This window comes from Heterodontus francisci, chromosome 9, assembly GCF_036365525.1.
Source record: "Heterodontus francisci isolate sHetFra1 chromosome 9, sHetFra1.hap1, whole genome shotgun sequence".
NCBI lineage: Eukaryota > Metazoa > Chordata > Chondrichthyes > Heterodontiformes > Heterodontidae > Heterodontus > Heterodontus francisci.
In genome coordinates this window covers 107,703,124-107,719,945 of record NC_090379.1, presented here as the reverse complement: position 1 = coordinate 107,719,945, position 16,822 = coordinate 107,703,124, and the positions used below count along the sequence as shown (strand labels likewise).

The 16,822-nt window shown below is 44.7% G+C and overlaps 1 protein-coding gene across 2 annotated transcripts in view; it reads left to right on the top strand.

The window, feature by feature from the left end:
- LOC137373962 (small kinetochore-associated protein-like) overlaps positions 1-16,822 on the top strand; it is a 35,495-nt gene that overhangs the window by 5,171 nt on the left and 13,502 nt on the right. The window contains exons 2-5 of one of the 2 annotated variants that reach the window (XM_068039645.1): positions 5,047-5,162; positions 5,899-6,058; positions 14,443-14,490; positions 15,966-16,065. In XM_068039645.1, the coding sequence (XP_067895746.1) occupies positions 5,069-5,162; positions 5,899-6,058; positions 14,443-14,490; positions 15,966-16,065 (402 nt within the window). In that variant the 5' untranslated portion in view covers positions 5,047-5,068. The remainder of the gene's footprint in view (positions 1-5,046; positions 5,163-5,898; positions 6,059-14,442; positions 14,491-15,965; positions 16,066-16,822) is intronic. The other variant, XM_068039646.1, reaches the window with a different exon arrangement.

Here is a 16,822-nt window from a genome sequence, read left to right as displayed (position 1 = left end):
TATTGTATGTGCCTAGTTCTGAAAAGGTGATGGTGAGCTGCCACCTTGAACTGCTGCACTTCATGTGGTGACAGTGTTCCCACGATGCTGTTAGGTAGGGAGTTCCTGGATTTTCACCTAGCAATGAAGAAGGAATGGCAATATATTTCCAAGTCCGGATGATGTGTGACTGAGGTGAAGGTTCTCCAATGCACCTGCGGCCAAAGAAGCCTCTGAATTGCTGCTGTACATTCTGTAGATGGTACTCTGTAGTTATGGGGCACTGGTAGGGGGAGTGGATGTTTGGGCCAGTGGGAGGTGCCAGTCAAGGGAGCTGCTTTGTCGTGAATGGTATCAAGCTCTTGTAGCTGAACCCATCCAGGCAAGTGGAGGCTTTTCATTACGCTTCTGGGTTGTGTCTTTTAGATTTTGTAGGAGCATTGGGAAATTGGGTGACCATTCACTGCAGAGTACCCAGCCGCAGGCCTTCTCTAGTAGCTATGACATTTGAGGCTGATCCAGTTGGGTTTCTGGCCAGTGGGGATTCTAGAATATTGGAGTACTCTGCAATGAATGTTAAGGTGAGGTGGCTTTGCTGTCTTTTGTTGAAGATGTCATTGCCTGATATATGTGTGGCATGAAGGTTACTTTCCAGGTCTTTCTGCACGCTGGCGTGGGCTGTTTTGTTATCTGAGGAACTGCAAATGGAATTGAGCACTGTATAACCACCAGCAAACAGCCCAATTCTGACCTTAAATTGGAGGGAAGGTCATTAAAGCAGCTTGGGACATTGCACTGAGGAACTTCTACAGGGATGTCCTATGGCCAAGCTGATTGGATGCTAAGAACCACAACCATCTGCCTTTGAGCTATACATGATTTCAGCTACTTGGGCATTTTCTCCCTGATCCCCATTGATTTCAGTTTTACTCGGGCTCCTTGGTGCCATAGTCAAATGCTGCCTTCATGTCTGGGGCAGTCAGTCAACTCATCTCTGGAATTCAGCTTTTATGTCCAGTTCATCCCAGGTAAATTGTGAGTTATTAATGCAAGGCATTTGCTTCTAAAACAAAGAACTTGCCTTCGAGTGAGGTGGTGTGAATCTTTAAAGATAAAAAGGAAGGAGGAAAGAATTAGGGTGAATTTTGTTTGTGCAGGAACACAGAAGGCTGCTGAGTAGCACTACAGTCCTTTTAGGAGTTTGTAATGTGGATTCCTGAGACAAGGAGAAAAAACAGAAGCACTGCTTAAAGTGACACGTGCGTATCGGTCATTCTGCTCTGATTTACAAAGACGAGTGATTTGTTTGAGTTGTGTGAAACTAAAATAAACAAATGCAATGGCAGATCAGTGTTTTCTATTTTGCTGGTAGATGTATAAAAAGTGCTTTTCACCTTGGTGGCTACCTCGTCTTGAATCTCCTATGGTGGAGAAAATAGTAAAATGATGCAGCTTTGTGGCTCCACAACAGCAAATTAGTGTCTTTAACCTAATAAAACATCGAAGGCACTTCAGGAGCATTAAACAAAATGATGCTGCGCCGCCTAAGATGTTGGGTCAGATGACCAAAACCTTGGTTAGAGGTAGGTTTTAAGGAGTGTCATAAAGGAGGAAAGTCAGGTAGAGAGGTGTCGAGGGAATTCCAGAGCTTAGGGCGTAGGCAACAGGAGACATAGCCACCAGTGGTGGAGCAAGAGGCCAGAATTAGACGAGTGCAGGTGTCTTGGAGGATTGTCGGGCTGGAGGCGATTACATAGTTAAGGGCGGGTGAGGACATGGAGGAATTTGAAAACCAGGATGAGAATTTTAAAATCAAACGTTGCTTGACCGGGGCCAGTGTAGGTCAGTGCGCACGGGTGATCGGTGAAATGGACTTGGTGTGAGTTAAGGCACGGGCTGCAGAGTTTTGGATAACCTCAAGTTTCCAGAGGGTAGAATGTGGGAGACCAGCCAGAATTGTGTTGGAATAGTCAAGTCTAGAGGTAACAAAAGCTTGAATGAGGGTTTCAGCAGCAGAACAGCTGAAGTAGGTGCAATGAGTTATTTATGTTGTCTTAATCAACATAAATGAGATGTGTGGATTTTAGTTTGCTGAAGATCTCTAACAGGTTTATCAGCAGCTAAACTGTTATATACAGTACAGGGCAAACTATTTACAGAACCTTCATCTGGGTGTTGGTTGCAGAGTGGCTATGGCTTATAGTCACATGACTACATCCAGGTACTTGGCTCATTAGCATGCTGAGATCTTAAAGGGACAACACTCTTAAGACAGTAGGAAAGAAGTCTGGTGATATGGAGGTGGAAATTAGTGAGGGCGCGAATGTGATTGGAAGCAGTAAAGTTGCCAGGTTTATTCTCCCTGCTGTGAAGGAGAGGGTTGGAGTCAGTAGTTAGGGAACTGAGTTTGGAGTGGGGACCAAAAACAAACAATGGTTTCAGTCTTCCCAATATTTAATTGGAGGAAATTTCTGCTCATCTAGTATTGGGTGTCAGATAAGGAGTCTGATAATTTAGCAACAGTGGAGGAGTTGAGAGAGGTATGGTGAAGTAGAGCTGGGTATCTTCGGAGTACATGTGCTTTCATATGATGTCGCCAAGGGGCAGCATGTCGATGAGAAATGGGGAGACAAGGATAGATCTTTGGGGTCACCAGAGCTAACAGTGTGTGAGTAGAAAGAATAGCCATTGCTATTGGTTCTCTGGCTATGATCAGACAAGAATGGAAGAGCAGTACAGCCCAGCTGGATGACAATGGAGAGGCATTGGAGGAGGGTGGCATGGTCAACCATGTCACAGGCTGCAGAAACGATGCGAAAGGATAGTTTACCTTTGTCATAGCCATATAGGCTGTCATTTGTGTTCTTAAGAGCTAGTTAGGTACTGTGGCATTGGTAGGAACATGATTGGAGAGATTCATACATGAGTTCCAGGTGCAGATTTGGGAGGTGCCAGCATGTTCTAGGACTTTGGAGAGGAATAGTAGGTTGGAGGTGGGGCAGAAGTTGGAAAGAACAGTGGGGTCAAGGCTTTTTTGTTTGAGGGGTGATCACAGCAGAATTGAAGGAGAGGGACTACACCTGAAGAGGTTATTCATATCGGTGAACCGAGGGATCAGAGGGGGATGTTGGATGGTCAGCAGTTTAGTGGGAATAGGGTCAAGGGAACAGGAGGTGGGTTTCGTGGATCAGATAAGCTCAGAGGTAATGAGGGGAGATGTCAAAGAAACTAAAGAAAGATAAGAGTGCAGGGATAGGCAGGAGTTACTTAGGAACTAGGAGTAGGCCATTCAGCCCTTTGAGCCTACTCCACCATTCAACTAGATCGTGGCTGGTCTTCTACCTCAAAGCCACTTTCTACTGGAAGGGAGAGATGTGGCAGAGGCAGCTGATCAAATGGTCTCCATCTTGGTGACAAAGAAGTCCATGAGCTCCTTGCACTTACTGTTGAAGGTGGGGGTTGGAGAGGGCTTTAAGAAGACTGTTTGCAATAGAGAAAAGAAGCTGGATGTTATCTTTGCATTCCAGGATGATCCTGGAATAGTGAGCAGTTTTAGCAGCGGAAAACAGGACCCGATTCATGCTTCTTGTGGTCCAGCCAGTCTGGCAGTGGACAGCTAAACCAGTTGTCCACCTTATCCTTTCAAACCTGAATCCATTAAACTTAATGGAGTGGAGATGAGGGTCGAACCAGGGGAATAGCCAGGGTGAGAGAGTAATGGTTTTACTGAGGACTAGGACCTCAAATGTGGAGTTTAGGATACAGTTGAGTAAATCAGTAGCTGAAGAAATGTGGCGAATGGAAGGCTAAAAGGGTAGACAGTTGGAATTTTGAAAGTTCAGTTGTATGTGAATTGGGGGATAGCTAGTTTCTTCCAGGGGTGGATACAGAAGGAGGTAGGGTTGAGGAGTGGAAGACGAATATGGGCAGAAGTGGAGTGATGCAAGGTAAGTGATCTGAGAAGGCCTTATTGGTATGATAGAGCTTGCAAGCCTGACGTGGCAAGGTTGAGAGTGACTGGAATATGGGTTGCTGAGTTTATGGTTAAAATTGGGAACCTGGCAGGAAGGTTCGTAGGGCAAACCTGTTGGCAGTGATGTCTCTGGAGGGGGAAGCATGCAGGTTTGGAAAATAGTACTTCTGTAGGAATAGACCTGGAGTTGCATTCTTCCAGTGTTCAGATAAACCATTTAAGAAAATTTTATTTTCTCTAAATCCATGTACGCACCTAAATTGATGGGCATGAGTAGGTCAGAGTGGCACTCTGCTCCAGGTTTCATTCAATTTTTCCATTATATTTGTGTGGTTAATTTTTGAGGGGGCTCTGTCCCGGAGAATAAATGCTCTGCCAAGTTTGTTGCTGCTGTTTGTAAGCAAATGTCTCAGGTTCAGTATGTGCTTTTTGTGAGCTGATGAGTTAGGGTACTAAAATTGTCTTCACATGGTGGGAGGAGGGTGGGGAGAGAGACAGATGGGCAGGAGGGAGAGGAAACTGACCACATTTCTCATTCCTTATTGCCTGACTGGAATTGAGCTTCACTGTCATATCCCCACAGTCAAAGTTTACTCTTGCTTGCTCACGTAACACTCCTCGTGGAAGCATTAACTGGAGGACTGTTGGAACCATACCTCAACATGTGTCCTGCTTCTATATTTCTGGGGAAGGGAGTGGTTTACGGGCAGGATGAGTAGTGCAAAGCTTTCCTGCTGGCATTCTGTGTGGATTTTGGATTAATAAAAATTTCTGGGGTAGTTCTGAAATCCTTTGCCTGAAGGGTGTGCAGGAATAAATCTTTTAGCTCTATCTCTGACCCTGAAAATATGGCTTCCCACTTGGACTGTGGGATTGCAGGGTCACCCCTGTTGAGATGCATCGGACCTCTGCTTGGCCACCGAAGATGTTGGTACTTAAATCAGTAAATCAGCTTGTGGAGTACTGTGGGTGCAACCTGTGCCACACAATATGGAAACAGGTCAGATTAAGTTGGCAGTGAATACACAACAAAATTGTTTGGGTCTTTGTGTTGGTCTGTCTGCCCTCTTCTTCACAATGTTGTATTTCTATAGTATTGTCTGTCTGTCTGGAGAGATGCAACGGTCCAGATTACCTGTTTACCGACCGAGGGACATACATTCTGCTATGCCTCCATTGGAGGCTCCGATTGCCAAGATGCTCAGAACAGGTAAAGTCAATGCATATAAGGAGTTTGTAAGGGAAATTACAAAGACAGTGAGAAGTTTTGATTAAGCATGGAACAGCAAATGGCTGTTGTGTTTCAATAAGAACATTCTAAATTTGTTTGTTAACCCACTCTCTTCAATCCATTCAAGCTCCTGAGGACAGCTTCCTCCCACCACTTCCCTTTCCTCCCCCCCCCCTCCCCGCTTCTATTAATTGCACTCAGCATTTTATGCTACAGGCTGTGAATGCTGCTTCACTAATAATACTTTTTTATGCATATATAACCTTGCATAACAATGTGTTTATATAAGCCCTTTAACATAGTGAAGCTCAGTAGGACATAAATTGACACTGAACCAAAGAAGGAAATATTGGCTGGGGTGGCCAAATGTGCCTTAAAGGAGAGGTTTAATGAGGCAGTTCCAAAGTTTGGGACCTGGATGACTGAAGACATGACTGCCAGTGGTGGAGTGAAGGAAAAGTTTTCAGAATTTAGAGGGGAGGTGTGGGGCCATGGAGAGATTGAACACAAGGCGCTGGTGGACTGGGAGTCAACGTAGGTGAGTTACCACAGGGGTAATGGATAAGTTGAGGACTTGGTGAAGGTTAGGCCATGAGTTTGAATTAGTGATTAGTTGTCAGGTTGCTAGCTTCAAAAATTTGCTTTTAATTTATCACAGTTAGCTGGTATGGTGTTTTTCATGTTTACTTACTGTACCATTTCTTTCCCAATGTAGATCATATCTTGCGGCCTTCAACGAGAAATCTCCCTGTGACCCCAAAGCTCCCAGAATTTGAGAGAGATTTGCCTCAGACATTTAATTTTTCACACAAAACTTCCAGTGCTGTCATGTTTGAGGCAACTTCAAAGCCATGTAAAGTAGCTTTAAACAAAAGGTAATGTCTATCCTGTTATCTGAATTCTGAATTCTTTTTTCCAAAAGTGTACTTTATTCATAAAATTTGTAACATAACATTACATTGCATACTTCAAATTACATAAGTGCAATACAGATCAGTTTCTTTCAATACACTAAATGAGGTGCATCATTACACTTGCCATTGCAGGTTATGTTTACAGAGTCTATTCCATGTCAAACGTTCCGAATACACAATTTTGCTGTGTATTCCGCTTATAGCCCGAGGGATTTTACATGGTTTCCAGCCCCTCAGTCTACTGTGGCGGGAGGGTCTTATACAGTGGCATTAATTATAAGATCTATGAATACATTGGGTATTGAAGTCTTTTTTAACTTGGTAAATTAACTGATCTTATAAACTGGTCCCTTTTTATACTAACAGCTTTATAAATGGGATGGATGCTGCTGTCCTGACTGTCTCCATTCCCTTGCAATTACCCTTCTTATTTGTACCTGTTTCCTTTTTTGATATTCTAAATCCAAAAGGTAAGAATGAAGACTGGGGAAGAAGAGTGTACATATACATGCAGAACGACTTTCTCCAACTGCATGGAATTCATTGAAATAAATCAGTTCCTTTTAAAGCATTTTTCCAGCACTAATTTGTACCCAATTTCACGTTCACTAAGATTTATGCAGCTCTTATAAAAGTTGGTGTTTTATAGTGCAGCTACCTGTGTGCATGTGTAACAGTGCCTAAATATTCTGATGAGTACATGACTCTAAAATACAGTTATGATAGTGTGCTGTTTTATTTAATCAGATCACTAGAGGCTGCTCTATGTTGGCCCACAGTGGTGTCACAGCTATCCAGGCAATCAACCAGCTTTCAGTGAGCATCTTGCAGTTTTCAAGTCTCAATTATGTTTTGAATCAGTGTTATGTGCAGGTGAAAATTTCTGCTGCAGGTATGTAGTTTAATCAGAGCTTCCTGATTTTTGTCCACACTTTCTCTTCCTCCCCTCCAAAATAAAATGGCCTAGTGTGTTCATATGGGAGAGGGAAAAAATTATGACTGAGATCTGAGATTGGACACACTTCCACATATGCCAGTCATCATTCAATACCTTCCTTTGTGTGAGCATAGACGGTGATGCAGGCATAGTGTCTTTCTGACTATTGGTGGTACTTGCATCCAGTGGATGAGAGTGGCATCCTAAGATGATGCAGACATAAACAGCTGCAGGAACACATTTTGCAACACAGGTCACTAGTTACCAGAAGTAGGGGCCCAAGCTTTTTTTTTTTATTAATTCCTACATCTCTGGGAATGAGCCTTGGTTTGGTGGTAGTATTCCCTTGAGGTCAGATGGTGAAGGATTCAAGCCCTAGTAAATGGAGACTAGAATATGGCTACATTGACAGCCAGTGGGGTACTTGCTTCCAGACTGAGTGACCACTGGCCCAGTTTTTTTTATTCATTTGTGGAATGTGGGCATCACTGGCTATACCAGCATTTATTGCCCATCCCTAATTGCCCTTGAACTGAGTGGCTTGCTAGACCATTCAGGGCATTTTAAGAGTCAACCTCTGGAGTCGCATATAGGCCAGATTTCCTTCCCTAAAGGGCATTAGTGAACCAGATGAGTTTTATGACAATTGACATTGGTTTCGTAGTCACCATTGACTAGATTTTAATTCCAGATTTATTAATTGAATTCACATTTGCCCATCTGCCCTGATGGGATTTGAGCCCATGTCCCCAGAGCATTAGCCTGGGCTCCAGATTACTAGTCTAGTAACATTACCGTTACGCTAAAGGCCTGTTACCCAACCCGAACCTGACAGTCCGGGTCGGACACTAAGTATTGAATTTTGCTTTGCTGGTAAGTGTTAAAAGTAAAAAAAACCTACTTGAGCTGGGAGTCTGGGACGTCAAGGAGGGCAACTCTGAGTGAGCGAGTGAGCATCTCTATGACGTCATGGCGCTCATGCTACAGCTTTCTGCAGTCTCGGAAGGTAGGTAAAGTGAACCATCCGGTGATGGGGTCGGGCTTGGTTTGGGTGCGGGGAGAAAATGGAGGGTCTTGGGCAGGGTCGGGCTCGGGTCCGATGTAGTTCTGTCGGGTTCGGCCTGGGGTTTTTTTTCCCCTGACCTGAGCAGGCCTTTACATTATACCACCACCTCCCCACCAGAATTCCAACCTTTGAACCAGAAGGGTTGGGTTCAGGTCCCACTACAGATAGCCCTGGCAAATGGAGATTGGAGCCCTGACTCTACATGCTTGGATGGTGTATATTGGGGGTACTTGCATCCAGTGGATGAGGGTGGCATCCTATGATTAGTTGGGGCTCTTCAGCCTTGTTGCAGCCCACCTAAGAGACAGTACTCTGCAGATAAAATCCATGAAGAGGGAAACAGGAAACCACCTCGGCTACTCTGCCCTCGTGAATAGCTCAAAAATTTCTGGTGTGAGCCTTAAGTCAGGACCTGCTCTGGATCAGTCATAACTGATGGAAAACAAGAAATGCTGGATTCACTCAGCAGGTCTAGCAGCATCTGTGGAAAGAGAAGCAGAGTTAACGTTTCGGGTCAGTGACCCTTCTTCGGAACTGACAAATATTAGAAAAGTCACAGATTATAAACAAGTGAGGTGGGGGTTGGGCAAGAGATAACAAAGGAGAAGGTGCAGATTGGACCAGGCCACATAGCTGACCAAAAGGTCACAGAGCAAAGGCAAACAATATGTTAATGGTGTTTTGAAAGACAAAGCATTAGTACAGATTAGGTGTGAATATACTGAATATAGAACATCAGCAAGTGCAAACCTGAAGAAAAACAACCTGAAAAAAAGTGGGTAAGCAAACTGAACAAACTAAGATGAAATGAAATAAATGCAAAAAATGTAAAAAGGAATGCAAAAAAAAGGAAGAAAAGATAACTAAAAATGACGAAAAATGAAAGTAAAGTGGGGGGCTGTCATGCTCTGAAATTATTGAACTCAATGTTCAGTCCGGCAGGCTGTAGTGTGCCTAATCGGTAGATGAGATGCTGTTCCTCGAGCTTGCGTTGATGTTCACTGGAACACTGCAGCAATCCCAGGACAGAGATGTGAGCATGAGAGCAGGGGGGAGTGTTGAAATGGCAAGCAACCGGAAGCTCAGGGTCCTGCTTGCGGACTGAGCGGAGATGTTCCGCAAAGCGGTCACCCAGTCTGCGCTTGGTCTCCCCAATGTAGAGGAGACCACACTGTGAGCAGCGAATACAGTATACTACATTGAAAGAAGTACAAGTAAATCGCTGCTTCACCTGAAAGGAGTGTTTGGGGCCTGGGATAGTGAGGAGAGAGGAGGTAAATGGGCAGGTATTACACCTCCTGCGATTGCAAGGGAAGGTGCCCTGGGACGGGGACGAGGTGGTGGGGGTAATGGAGGAGTGGACCAGGGTGTCGCGGAGGGAACGATCCCTTCGGAATGCTGACAGGGGAAGGGAGGGGAAGATGCGACTGGTAGTGGCATCACGCTGGAGGTGGCGAAAATGGCGGAGGATGATCCTTTGGATATGGAGGCTGGTGGGATGAAAAGTGAGGACAAGGGGAACCCTGTCACGGTTCTGGGAGGGAGGGGAAGGGGTGAGGGTAGAGGTGCGGGGAATGGGTCGGACACGGTTGAGGGCCCTGTCAACCACAGTGGGGGGAAATCCTCGGTTGAGGAAAAAGGAGGTCATATCAGAAGCACCGTCATGGAAGGTAGCATCATCGGAGCAGATGCGTCGGAGACGGAGAAACTGGGAGAATGGAATGGAGTCCTTACAGGAGGTAGGGTGTGAAGAAGTGTAGTCGAGGTAGCTGTGGGAGTCAGTGGGCTTATAATGGATATTGGTAGACAACCTATCCCCAGAGATGGAGACAGAGAAGTCAAGGAAGGGAAGGGAAGTGTCAGAGATGGACCATGTAAAGGTGAGAGAAGGGTGGAAATTGGAAGCAAAGTTGATAAAGTTTTCGAGTTCGGGGCGGGAGCAGGAAACGGCACCGATACAGTCATCAATGTACCGGAAAAAGAGTTGGGGGAGGGGGCCTGAGTAGGACTGGAACAAAGAATGCTCGACATATCCCACAAAAAGACAGGCATAACTAGGACCCATGCGGGTACCCATAGCGACACCTTTTACTTGAAGGAAGTGCGTGGAGTTGAAGGAGAAGTTGTTCAATGTGAGAACAAGTTCAGCCAGGCGGAGGAGGGTGGTGGTGGATGGGGACTGGTTGGGCCTCTGTTCCAGGAAGAAGCGGAGAGCCCTCAAACCATCCTGGTGGGGGATGGAGGTGTAGAGCGATTGGACGTCCATAGTGAAGAGGAGGCGGTTGGGACCAGGAAACTGGAAATTGTCAAAATGACGTAGGGCGTCAGAAGAGTCACGGATGTAGGTGGGAAGATACTGCACCAGCGGAGAAAAGATAGAGTCTAGATAGGAAGAAATAAGTTCAGTTGGGCAGGAGCAGGCTGACACAATGGGTCTGCCGGGACAGTCCCGTTTGTGGATTTTGGGAAGGAGATAGAAGCGGGCTGTCCGGGGTTGCGGGACTATGAGGTTGGAAGCTGTAGAGGGAAGATCTCCAGAGGAGATGAGGTCAGTGACAGTCCTTTGGACGGTGGCTTGATGTTCGGTGGTGGGGTCATGGTCCAGAGGGAGGTAGGAAGAGGTGTCTGTGAGTTGGCGTTGAGCTTCTGCAAGGTAGAGGTCGGTACGCCATACAACAACAGCACCACCCTTGTCTGCAGGTTTGATGACCATGTCGGGGTTAGACCTGAGAGAACGGAGTGCCTCAAGTTCAGAGGGAGACAGGTTAGAGTGAGTGAGGGGGGCAGAGAAATTGAGACGACCAATGTCTCGCCGACAGTTTTCAATGAAGAGATCAAGAGCGGGTAAGAGGCCAGGGTGAGGGGTCCAGGTAGAGGGAGAATACTGGAGGCGGGTGAATGGGTCTGCTGGTCGGGGGGAGGACTCCTGGTCAAAGAAGTGAGCCCGGAGGCGGAGGCGACGGAAGAAGAGCTCAACGTCATGCCGAGCGCGAAATTCATTGAGGTGGGGGCGTAAGGGGATAAAGCTGAGTCCTTTGCTGAGTACAGAACGCTCAGCATCAGAGAGGGGGAGGTCAGAGGGTATAGTGAATACACGGCAAGGGGTCAGATCAGAAGGGGTGGGGTCAGAGGGAAGTGAAGCGGAAGGAGGATCTGGAGGGGCATTAGTCCCCATCAGCTGCTGGAGCTTGCGTTCCTTAACACCTGAAAGGAAGAAAAAAAGTTTTTTGTTAATGCGTCGGATGAGACGTAAGATGAGATGAAACTGCGGAGTAGAACAGATTTGAGATAAGGTGAGACGGTGCTGCTGGAGAGAGAGGTCCAGTGTGTGCATATGGCGGCGCATAGCACTGAGTGTAGATCTCAGGATGCGGCGAGAGTAGCAGTCCGAGGAACGTTGTATTTCTCGGAGATACCTGTGATCCTGGGTGGTTTCAAAGCATGATGGGTGAAACTGCAGTTGGAATCCACTGATGGACTTGCGTGGGAGGATGATGGGGAAGGAAGAGTGTGCGCATGCACAATCTTGTCTGGCCCCCCACATGCAAGTGCCCTCATCCATCACCCCTGCCTTGCATGCATGTACATGTGCCCCACCCCAGCATCTCCCTGTCCAGAATCATTGATTACTGAGGCTGAACCAGAACCATTTAATTTTTGCTGTCTCACATGAGACCATCTAACACAGCAAAACTATGAACTTCTGGTTGCTGGAACTACATTGGTCACTGCTGTTAGCCGCAATGCCATCTGAGGGAGCCCGTGAAAATTTTATTTTATAAGGGAACGTCTTACAAAAAGCAAAATAATTCGTTGTTATTTCCCCATTCTATTGACTACCTGGGGGCTTCAGATGTGGGAAAATTGAGCAAACATCACTTTCCCGTGTAAGGAAAGGAGAAATTGTCATATTGCTGTGCATCTTCCAAAATGCTGGCCACTAACTGTTAGTAAATCATTGTTCAGGAGCAAGTCACACATCCCACCCTCTGCCCTCCTTGTCATGCAGTCCATAAACTGAGAGAATTTCTTTTTAAAAATAAAGTTCAAATTTAACTTTTTTTTTGGAAAGAAATCACAATGTAGTATCTGTAGATTTCCCAACATCAACTAAAAAAAATCTGCAGATCTTCACTGAACAAAGATTAAATCATATTGCAAATAAGTGCCATGTCTTTTTGGAGCAATGCAATAATTTTCTCTCCTGAAGATCTTGATTCTTTTTGAGATGTTTCCATAGATGCTTATTGCTCTTTGCCCAACTGGTCATTCTTCATGCGTCCAGACCATGAGTCTTGACAAGCACTCGCACAAGTTGAGGCATTGCAGCATAGCCTGTGTCTGTCCTAGTTTTATGAAGGACCCTGCAGTCCTTGTTTACATACCAGAAATGAGATTTCTAGTTGTAGGAGTCAAGTTTAAGAGTTAATAGAACATACTTGCAGACAGCACCCTGAAACACACAGCAATTCTTTGCTGTCGAAGATCACAGAATAATACAGTGCAGAAGAGGCCCTTCGGCCCATCGAGTCTGCACCGATGCATTAAAGACACCTGACCTGTCTACCTAATCCCATTTGCCAGCACTTGGCCCATAGCATTGTATGTTATGACATGCCAAGTGCTCATCCAGGTACTTTTTAAAGGATGTGAGGCAACCCGCCTCACGACAGTCAGAGCTCCACTTTCTAGATCTCCTCCTGCTTCACCTTCCAACCTTGCATTACAATCTTGCCTTTTTGATGTATTTCTAACTGTTACTTCATACACTTTGCACTAACGTGTACCAATCTTTATCAATAAGTTTAAGCTCTTTAAATGTCACCCATGGCCCAGCAGAAGCTGCTGGTGTGAGGTTAAACGAAACATGGGTTGCACCCATTATGATGTAGAAAAATTCTTCAATCATGCATGAATTAAGAAGGCTCAAGTTGGACGGCACAGTGGCACAGTGGTTAGCACCGCAGCCTCACAGCTCCAGGCACCCGTGTTCGATTCTGGGTACTGCCTGTGTGGAGTTTGCAAGTTCTCCCTGTGTCTGCATGGGTTTTCTCCGGGTGCTCCGTTTTCCTCCCACAAGCCAAAAGACTTGCAGGTTGATAGGTAAATTGGCCATTATAAATTGCCCCTAGTAAAAGTAGGTGGTAGGGAAATATGGGGACAGGTGGGGATGTTTGGTAGGAATATGGGATTAGTGTAGGATTAGTATAATGGGTGGTTGATGTTCGGCACAGACTTGGTGGGCCGAAGGGCCTGTTTCAGTGCTGTATCTCTAATCTAATCTAAATCTAAATATATTGTTTAACCTCTGGCTGTTTGACAGTGTAGTCTTCAGAGGTCACACAATTCTGCAGACTTTTAGCCTTGGGGCTAAATGGATTCCTTACTTACTCTTGATCCCTAACAAGGGCAATAATTTTAATGCAGATGCATTTCTTATATCTTTACTCTCCTCCAACCTTTTCACTACAGATTTTATTTTAATGGAATTGTACTTCACAGAATTACTCTCTGACTTTAATACCTATAATTGTTGTACATTCTTTATTCACATTACAGAAAGGACATAATTGCTCTGGAGAGAGTCCAGAGGAGATTTACAAGAATGTTGCCAGGGCTTGAAGGTTGCAGCTATGAGGAAAGATTAGATGGGTAGGCTAGGGTTGTTTTCCCTGGAACTGAGGAGGCCGAGGGGTGACTTGATTGAAGTGTACAAAATTGAAGGGCCTAGATAGAGTGGACAGGAAGGACCTGTTTCCCCTGTCGGTGAGGTCAGTTACCAGGGGGCACAGATTTAAGGTGATAGGTAGAAGGATTAGAGGGGATATGAGAGGAAACTTTTTCACCCAGAGGGTGGTAGATGTCTGGAATTCATGGCCAGGAATGGTGGTGGAGGCAGAGACCCTCAATTCTTTTAACATGTACCAGAAGTACTGTAATCTGCAGGGCTGGGGACCAGGTGCTGGAAGGTGGGATTAGTTTGGGCGGATAGTTTATTCATCCAGTGCAGACACGATGAGCTGAATGGCCTTCTGTGCTATACTTTTTCTATGGTTCTATGTGCTGCTTGCATGCTTAGTCCTGGTGCAGTTGAACATTTAAAATCTTCTGATGTTGGTATAATGACTTTGGCTATCCTTTTTTGGCTAATAAATACTGGGATAGTTGTGGTTTTGGAAGGTCTTGGCATTTTTGAAAGTGACTTACTGATGTGCTTTGGTATATTTGTCTCTTTCACAATTGCTCCAGAAGCAAATTCTTCTGACTAAAATGCTTGTTCTAGTATGTTGAACAATATATCATAGTTATGGATGGCTGTTTAATGCCTTTTTTCTTTTTCAGAAAGAAAATGCCCCCATTATCTAGGATGACTCGTGCTGATATGGAAAAGTGAGTCTTTGGCTTTTGACAAACTTGAACTGTGTGCATTTAATGCATGCAATAGCTGGCACCCTCCAATAAAGAAACTGCTGATGTTATAGGGAAATTAGATGGGTTAATAGTTTAGTTTAGAGATACAGCACTGAAACAGGCCCTTTGGCCCACCGAGTCTGTGCTGACCATCAATCACCCATTTATACTAATCCTACACTAATTCCATATTCCTACCACATCCCCATCTGTCCCTATATTTCCCTACCACCTACCTATACTAGGGGCAATTGCTAATTGCCAATTTACTTATCAACCTGCAAGTCTTTGGCATGTGGGATGAAACTGGAGCACCCGGAGGAAACCCACGAAGACACAGGGAGAACTTGCAAACTCCGCACAGGCAGTACCCAGAATTGAACCTGGGTCGCTGGAGCTGTGAGGCTGCGGTGCTAACCACTGCGCCACTTTGACAGTGCAACTGATTCTTGGTGCACTGTAAGTGGTGGTGGAAGAGGCCATGAAGTTGAAGAGTTTGGGTTTGTACCTGTGATTTTTAGACAATTTGGGGGAGAATGTGTGCTGTTCTTCCACATTTCCTTTTGGGGGAAAGAAAACTTGCATTTCGTGACCAGAGGAGGTCCCAAAGTGCTTTACAGCCAATAAAATACTTTTAAAGTGTAATGTAAAAAATGCAGCAGCCAATTTGCATACAAGAAGTCCCCACAAACAGCAATATGATAATGACAAGATAATCTGTGTTTGTGATGTTGTTTGAAGGATAAGTATTGGCCAGGACACCAAGGATAATTCCCCTGCTCCACTTCAAAATAGCTTCGTGGGATCTCTTGTGCCCACCTAAGGGGGCAGATGGAGCCTCAGTTTAATGGCTGATCGAAACATGGCACCTCCAACAGTGCAATGCTCTCAGAACTGCACTGGAGTGTCGGCCTTGATTTTTGTGCTCAAGTCCTGGAGCGGAATTTGAACCCACAACCTCTGACTCAGGTGAGAGTGCTGCCAACTGAGTCAGGGCTGACACGCACAGCTACAAATAGGTATACCCTACCCTGCCCAACCTCTTGGGTCGGGCAGTAAAATCAAGATCACTTATTCTAACTTGTTCTTTCTAGGGATATAAAACTATATCTCCCCAGGTCTTTCCTTCAATTTACAGGGTCTTACAACCATAACTTGGCAACATCTAATTTGCTTTTCCCCTTTACTGTCCTTAACTTTGGTGTCTTCCACTATCGACCTCAACTCTTTAGTTTGCTTTCTCAATTGCTTTAAAAAGGTACCTGAAAGAGAAGGAATTGAGTGGAACTAAACAAAGCAATTTGTGTGTAACTAACAGCACTGAGTCGTTGCAAATTTATTTAAAAGCTGAGAGCTGTACTAATACGGAGGCAGTTGGCTTCCTTGGCCATTGAGATCCTATTGGTGTATGTTTGAGATTTCTGCATTCCTCAGTCTGATCTGTTTTTCATCAGATACATGGCTCTGATAGTGATTGAAGCAGAGCTTAGAGACCAAAATCAACTCTTGGAAGTTGCCCAGCAGCAGTTAAAGCAGGAACTGAAGACGGCAAAGGTAAGATTTCCTCCTATATGGGAATGTTTATTCCAGTTTAATTCTGAAACACTTGCCAAAAATAACCTGAATTTATGAAAGAATTTGTTGTTGCCCTTAGTTGGAAATGTAAAGTTTTGGGTTTGATCACTTTCTAAAGCTATCAATGTCATTGAGCTGTGACTATGCCAAAAGCTGTCAAGCAATCCCACAAAATGAGATCACTCTTCATTTCCTAACAGTAAAGGAACTACTGCCTGTAATATTGAGTCCTTCAGAATACAAAATCTCAGATTTGACTCCCGGCCTATGCTGAGTTAACTGATATTTTGAATGCTAAAACCTGCTTCTTTATCCGGGTTAAGAGAAGGACAAACTACTTCTTAGATAAGAACAGTGAATTCTTAGATTTTTTTTGTCCAACTTTCTTTTCATGATCTCTTGAAGGAGAGAGTGACTCATTTCTTTCATGAGTGAGCAACAAGTGAAGGACTGAAAGCATTTGTGAAGAAATGGTAACAAGCAGTTTTACTATTTATTTAGTGAGTCTTTAAATGCCTAGTTTTAATGGAAGCTAAAATCAGTCAAGCAGAAGTTGCTTTTACACTTCAATTTAAATTGTTAATGTTTTAGTAGCTGCAAGTAATATTACAGCAATAAAAACAGTCCTGCAATCTGAGCAGGAGTTACTGTGATTTAATTTTTTACCTATTTATTTATTTATTTTTGGACCCCTTTCCTGCAGCTGCTAATGCTTGTTTTTCAGTTGAACTGTCTC